General features: G+C 46.2%; 1 protein-coding gene across 3 annotated transcripts; it reads left to right on the top strand.

Annotated features, from left to right (window-relative positions):
- The first annotated feature begins 231 nt into the window (after positions 1-231).
- Positions 232-6,859, top strand: LOC309678823 (Golgi apparatus membrane protein TVP23 homolog B). 3 transcript variants are annotated; one of them, XM_082491991.1, is made up of 7 exons: positions 232-299; positions 1,106-1,188; positions 2,059-2,203; positions 2,694-2,783; positions 4,089-4,220; positions 4,309-4,437; positions 5,426-6,859. In XM_082491991.1, exons 1-7 carry the CDS (start codon positions 288-290, stop codon positions 5,456-5,458), a joined length of 624 nt encoding a protein of 207 aa, XP_082348117.1. In that variant the 5' UTR covers positions 232-287; the 3' UTR covers positions 5,459-6,859. The 3 variants fall into 3 exon arrangements, with proteins under 3 accessions (XP_082348117.1, XP_082348119.1, XP_082348118.1); XM_082491992.1 differs by lacking the exon at positions 232-299 and adding an exon at positions 878-888; XM_082491993.1 differs by lacking the exon at positions 2,059-2,203 and having other exon boundaries at positions 252-299.
- Positions 6,860-7,251: the final 392 nt, after the last annotated feature.

The raw sequence follows: 7,251 nt of genomic DNA on the forward strand, positions 1-7,251 counted from the left end.
CGGGAGCCCTCTCCTCGGCGGCGGCCCCGCAGGGAGCTGCGGACGGGGCTGGGCCCGCCCCGCAGGCGGCTGAGGGGGGTCGGTGCCGCCCCGCTCCCTCAGGCCGCCGCCAACGGCCGCAGACTCTCGCGTCCCCCCTCCCCTCCGTCCGCGGTGACATCACCACGTCTCCCGTTCCGTCCCGCCAGCGCGCATGCGTGGGAAGGGGCGGGGGTGGAGCGGAGGGTGCCGGGATTGGCCGGTGGCGGTGACGTGGCGCGGCAGGCGGAAGTGAGGGGGCTCCCACCATGCTACGGCAGGTGAGGAGGGGGCCGAGGCCTGGGCCCGGGCCTGGAGCCGGGCCCGGGAGCGCGGGGGGGCCGGGAGCGGGGCCCGGGGCGGCAGCGTCGGGGCACCGGGGGTGCGAGATGGAGAGATGGGCGGTTTCTGCTGTCTTAGGCCTGCAGCCCTCGGGGCTGCGCTGCCAGCGCGCTGGGGACGCGGAACGCGGCGGGAACCGCTGGGAACCGACCCTGCAGCGATTCGCAGTCGGGGGGAGCGCGGGAGGACGGGGCGGGCTGATGTTGTGCAGCGCTGCCCTTAGATAAGCGGCTGGAAGCCGCTGAGGCAGCGCTGGGCTCTGGGAGAGGGTTTCTGGGTGAGAGCGCTCATTGGCGTCAAGTCCCTGCAGGGCCTGCAACAGACCTGTGCTCTGTCTGGAAAAATAACCAATTCTGGTTCCCTCACCAGTACATTCACTGAAATGCAGGAGGTTGTGAACCTCTTGTCTGACATAGGAATAGTTTTTGTACAAGGTAGTGAGCTGTCTGAGAGGAATGAAGAGTGAAAGACCCCGCGCTGGGCTGTGAAGTCAACTGCCTGGGTGCAGAAAGGATCCTTGGACTCATGGTGCGAGTTTATGTAGTTTTCACAAAGCACAAATCAAAATATTTAGCACTGCATTGTTTTGTTTCATATACAGTTAAATCTTCACATTCTCCCCGAATTCATTTTGGTTTTAAGGTGACACTGTAATACTTCTGGGTAGTCAAAGCTGACCCTGCTCAAAGTTGAAAACTTGATTCTTTTTTCTCATATAACTCTTTGCATCTGTTCCCTGCTTCAGGACAGCAGTGATGACATTGAGGATGTGTCTCTCTTTGATGCAGATGACGATGTATCCAGGAGATCAAAAAAGTCAAAAATAAGGTCAGTGGCCATAGAGAGAGTTTCTAGATGAGTTCTAGGTAGAAGCCCTAGGAAGGAAAGACTGCCATATTACACTGAAATATGTAATGGCACATACCTTCTCTATTTGGTTAGAGGTAATGGAGAGTAACTTTTACATAAGCGCCAGTTCCAGAATCTCAACTGGATTTTGTTGGTCTGTGCCTTCATGTGTCTGGGTGCCCTCACATTTAACACGTGTTTGTCTTTCTGCTTGTGCAGAATCTACACTGGTGCAATGACTGTGTAACGGGAGGTTCTCACCCTGTTGAGTGCTAGTTCTGAGCTAGTCTGTTATCTCTTCCCGAGTCTTTGTTCTTGAATACGTTTGGTGCTGTCTGCTGTGTCCTGACGTAGTTGGTCCAGCTGCCTCCTTCCTTGTTCTGCCCAAACTCCTGCCACAGAGCAGTGTCCATACACAGGTGCTGTGGTGACCCTGGCTCTGAACTGCACGTTTCCGACCTGGAAACTGCAGAAGTCAGAAAGAAGGGCAAGTCTGCTGTGTTGAGTAATGCGATCTTTCCATCAGAGGTCTTTCTGCTGTCAGAACCTTTTTAAATTTACCCCATTAAAATTGCCTTACACTGAACACCAGGTAAAACTCCCTGTCCCCTTCCACCCTGAATTCTGTTTGCACGTGGGATGTGGCTGCACATAAATTGTGTCTTCCTTATGATGAGCTTCTAGTTAGTTTATTTCCTGTACTGTCAGTAGTCATTGCACACTGGGTTCACGTTACAATGCTGATCCTTATCCTGTGAGTTGGCGGGAGATTGCCTTGGCAATGTCATTTCTCTGAAATTGCTTCAGTCTTGTCTGAAAGAGCCGTGACTGCACTGTACTTCATTCCAGGCATCCAGTGGCATCATTTTTCCACTTATTCTTCCGAGTCAGTGCGATAGTTGTCTATCTGCTCTGTGAGCTCTTAACTAGCAGCTTTATTGCCTGCATGGTGACAATTATCCTCCTCTTGTCGTGTGACTTTTGGGCTGTAAAGGTAAGTTCCTCTTATGCTTTTTGTTATTTTTGTCTTACTGTATAAGAATAATCAAAGAGAGTGATATTCACATCACAGAAAAAAGTAACTTCTTTGTGCCTTTCCAACAAAATGATACCCAAGATACCCTCAAGTACTGTGATGTCTTGCAAAGTGTTGATGAAATAATAACTCCTAAATCTCTGTACATGACTTCTTTTTGAAAATCAGATGGAGAACATATATTAGACTTTCTTTAAGGTAGCACAGGCTTCGTTATCAGATCACTTATGAATCACCAGAAATATGCCTCACTTTATATTATAACAGTAATTTGTTATTGCACTGGACATATCAGAAAATAGATTATTGTGGCCGTAAGAGCCATGTAATCTTGTTTTCCCAAATGTGAGGCAGATGAGCAGCCTTGAAAACAGCAACGCAAACAGCTGAACTTTGGCAAATGGTTTCTTTTAGAAGATATCCAGCTCATTGCTTTGCTTCTATTCAGAATGTCACGGGGCGACTGATGGTTGGCCTTCGCTGGTGGAACCAGGTGGATGATGATGGTAGAAGTCACTGGGTGTTTGAAGCCAGGAAGGTAAATTTCCCTTTTTTTTTTTTTTTTTTTTCTTGTTTCTGTTTTATGAAACCCCTATTAATTGACGGTTATGCTTGTGATAGTAGATTGCACAACAGAGATTTATTTCCAGCCACAGATCTGTAAACATGGGCTTGTTCCATGTAGGCTGCTAAAAGACCTTTGTGATTGTTGAATTATTTAAAAATTCTTATGATGTATTGATTTGGCTTAATGTAACACAAAGGTTCCACATAAAATGCAGTAAAGGTTCCTATGTCATGTCAGTAACCTGCAAGTTTTCTGGTGTGGGCTTGAAACAGCTGATGTAGCTGTTACCTCCTGTCTACCTTCCAATGGAAAACTATTGGAAGTAGGAGGAAACGTATAGCATTCATCATGGCTATCGCTTTGCCTTTGTGTTCATGATGGCTACTGCTGCCTCCCTAGGATCCCATCTGTCAGGCAACTCACAAGGTGTCACACATTTACCCTTTTGATCCCTGTCTCTTATCTCTGTTTGTATGGAGCTAACAGCACGCAGATCTGGAGTGAAGTAAAGATAGTTTCCTGCAGTCACCTGGGAAGTTGCAGTGATGTAGGGACTTGAACCTAAACCTTTATCTGGCTGAGTTTGTGCCCTCACTACAGGCCCATTCTTTCTCAAAACTGTGCTAGTTTAGAAAAGCTAGAACATACTGGGGGCGGAGGGGGAAAGGTAGCTGAACTGCTGGTGGTGCTGTAAATTTACCCAGAAGTTGTTAACCCAGTCCAGATATTTTAACTATTATAGGAAGAAGTGAGTGCTTGCTTGGGATCTTCTGCTCTGTAAAGACTTCATAAAATCAATAGTGTAGAGTGACTCACACCTCTGTGTGTATAAAGGAAAAAATTACCCTACTTTGATGCCTAAGAGTATCAATATGTAGTTCAACCAGTGCTGGGATTAGTGAAATTCTGGTTGTCTGTGCAGTGATTTGGAGGTAGAAAACATTAGCGGTTTGACTGTTTCTAAGCATTTTACTGAACCATGCAGTAAATGTCACGTTTTCCAAACTTAACCTTCTTGCCCCAAGCATTCCAAGAGGATTTGATGCTGCTGCCTCCACTGTTTCTGATAGAACATTGACAAAAGGGTTCCTTAAATGGAAATGTCTTCTGTTGCAGAAGAATCTTTGTGTGATGTGGAAATTGATCTTGGAAGCACCCAGTACTGTTGTGTGGAGGCAAAAAACAGGGGGCTTTCAGATTCTGGACTATTTTTAATGGCAATGTGATCTGTACAATGGAACAGCCTGTTAATCTCCATTTCCTTTCTGTTTCTAGGCATCGGCACAAGGGAGTAAAACCTCATCAGAAGCAGAGTCCCGAATTTTCTGGTTAGGTCTAATTACCTGTCCTATGATCTGGGTGATATTTGCTTTCAGCGCTCTCTTTTCTTTCAAAGTGAAATGGCTGGTGAGTGGACTCCCTCAACTCAGTAATGGGTCCTGTGTGTTACAGGCAAGGCGGTGTAAATTGGTGACTGTATTTTCCTGTGTCTTAGGCAGTGGTTGTGATGGGAGTGGTGCTTCAGGGAGCCAACCTTTATGGTTATATCAGGTGTAAAGTTGGCAGTAGAAAGAACTTGACAAGCATGGCAACCAACTATCTTGGGAAGCAGTTCTTGCGGCAGGTAAGATTTCCAGGGTTTTGGAAACCCTCCAGTCATGTTTGTGTCTGTCCATCAGCTACCTGACTGCCTGGACTGTGAAAAGAAAGACTGAAAAAATTGTTATTTGTAGTTCTGCAGAGGGAACCTTCATACCTTGCTGCCTTGTGAATTTGAGCCCCTTTAAAGTCACAGAGTAACTTGCTACTTGTTGGCATCAAGTTCCATTTGCAGCGCATCGTGAGCTCTTATTATTGGCTGGTGCCACAGGCAGATGCCATAGAAGTTAATGGAATATGGCTGCTATATTGGAAATAAGGAACACAGTGAATGTGGTGACAGAGCAAAAGGGTTTTTGATAAACTACTGCTCCTGCATAATGCGTTGCTAAATTACTCCTTTCATTGCACTGCTTCCTCTTCAGGTTGTGCTAGCCACAAACCCGTGCATCTGGAGGGATGTTGGCGTTGGTCCCTGTGCTTCTGCGTGCAGCTGCAGCATGTAGCTCTTAGCTGCAAGGGCTGATTTTTATATTATTTCTCACTTCCAACCAGCTCTTCTCAACAGGTCCTTTTCTGCCCCAGAGCTGGGTTTTCTTCCTTCCGTAAATCCTTGCAGCAGTAGGCACAACCGTCCCGTTCTACTTCAACGCTGTCATTTCATTTCTGCTTTTACCGGGTTTCCTGTCTGTGGCTGGCTGTGTTATGCAGATGACTCTGGGGACACGTGGTTTGGCTGCCACAGGTTCACAAATGTTTGCTGGAATTAATTGTCATTAGCTCAATTGCAAACTAAAACACTGATGAAGTGTTCTTGGCAGTCTGTGCTGGGATTGTGCTCTTCTGTAGCTGGATTTGCTTCTGAATGCTTTTACCACTGCAGTGGTTAACCAAAAGCCCAGACCAGTCTCGATCTCTCACAGAAATGTATGTCTTGTCCCAGAATCGTGGCAGTAAGTCACATGATTCTCCTGTGCTCCTTTTTTTTTTTTCTCTTTTTTTGCTTTCTGCAGACTGTGGCTAAAGACGACCAAACAGCATCCTGAGTGTGGTGGAAGCCTCAAGCCAGACTGGATTCACAGCAGTGGACAACAGAGAATGTTGCTCTGACCGTGAGATTTTTGGGAGCTGCGTACATGAGGTGTGAATTAAAAGAAGTAAATAAATTGTGCAAGACTTCAGGTTAACACCCCTAGGAACTTATATTCGATTTTCCACTAGCAGTTTGTGTTTCAGTCCTTTGTTTAGTTTGATTAATCAGAATTAATTTGCCTAAACTTTAAATTTAAAGTTATCTTAGGTGGCTGTCATACAGGTTTAGAAATTCTGGATGAATTAAGAGGAAATTGCTGAACATCCTTCTTCAGAAAAACCATGCACAAGCCGAGCCTTCTGTTATCCAAGAACTCCCCCAACTCCTCCAGAGGTTGGTGCCTCAAATAGTTTCAGTTGTGGACTTTGCTGCATTTTGTTCTTGGAGGCCATTGCTGCTTCTGTTACGGAGTTTAGGTAGCGCTCTTTTGCCTCCACGCCTCTCTCATTCTGTGATTTTAATGGTTCTGAGGTGGTTACAGTGAAGGATGTCTAAAAGGAAATATTGCTGTTGGCTTAGTGGAAGATTATTGAAGTCTCGTGGAAACTGCAGAAATTGGCTTCTGAGCAGCTCCAGACTTTTTTTTTTTTAATAATCTGAAGCTTTCTTGGAGGTCTCAGTAACATCTTAAACCCCTGAACTTATGGGAAGTCCCTCTTTTACCTGTAGGCCTGCGTCTGTATGGAGAGCGTAGTGAGGGTAAAACCAGGTTACGAGGAAGGTTGCAGGCACAATTTCAGAGTAGTCGTTGTCTGCCGAACACTGTTAAAGCGATCCCATCTGGCGTCGTGTCGGCACTGCACCGTAGCGTGTGTTTGGTGTCATGGGTCGTCTTCTCTGGCCAGGAAGATGTAGGGTGGTGTGATCTGCAGTTTCCTCACCGGCCCTTCGGCACAGGATCGTAGGGAACGGGACTGGCCATGGTTTACGTTTCTTGAATCCATGCAGTGTCCTGTCCTCAAGCTTTGCTCCCCAGGAGTCTGTGGCTGGAAAAAAGTCTCTTGTAGGGTGGTGAACTGTTGGCTGGCAGTGTTCGCTTAGATGACAGAAAGTGGTGTGTTTTGTGTGAAAAGCTGTATGAAAGGGCTCAGTTCCTTCTTGTCACGTAATTCTGTTCAAGGCAGATTGTGCTTTCGCAGTGGTGGATGTTGTAAAGGTATTTTAAATTAAGAACGTGGTTTGTTTTTGAATGATGGGTATTGTAAATTGTGGGATTGCATTAACACAATTTCTCTCCCTGTACTGTAGCAATACTTGGGAGCTGTACATTTGTTTAACTCTTTGGATTGATACCTTCCTTTTGTAAATATGTATTTATAAAATCTTGAAATTAAAATAATGCTTTGTTTAACCAGACCAGATATCCCTTCTATGATTCATGGCTGAGCTCTGTTTATCCACTGTGTTCTTGTAAGGTGGCTCTAACGGGAATTACTTGTCAAGTTAATCGGTGCTGCTTAGTGAGCTCTGGCACAGTTCTTTTCACCCAGGGGTCTTGGACAGTTTTCCCTGATAATGACTCCCTCCTTGGAGTCGTTATCACGCAGAGCTGAAGTAATTGTCACTCTATAACACTCAGCTGGAGTGTGGATGCTCCTTCTGAGGGCACTGAGAGAGGCCCTCTGCCCAGGTCCCTGGCTTGCTCCTGGCACGTGGCAGCATGCCACCATGGAGTGGGAGCTTCTAGTCCCCGCTTACCTGGAAGGGATGATTTATTTCTAAGGAATTAATGTAAAAAGGCCAAAT

The sequence above is a fragment of the Vanellus vanellus genome (genome assembly GCF_965231255.1).
Source record: "Vanellus vanellus genome assembly, chromosome: 17".
Classification (NCBI taxonomy): Eukaryota; Metazoa; Chordata; class Aves; order Charadriiformes; family Charadriidae; genus Vanellus; species Vanellus vanellus.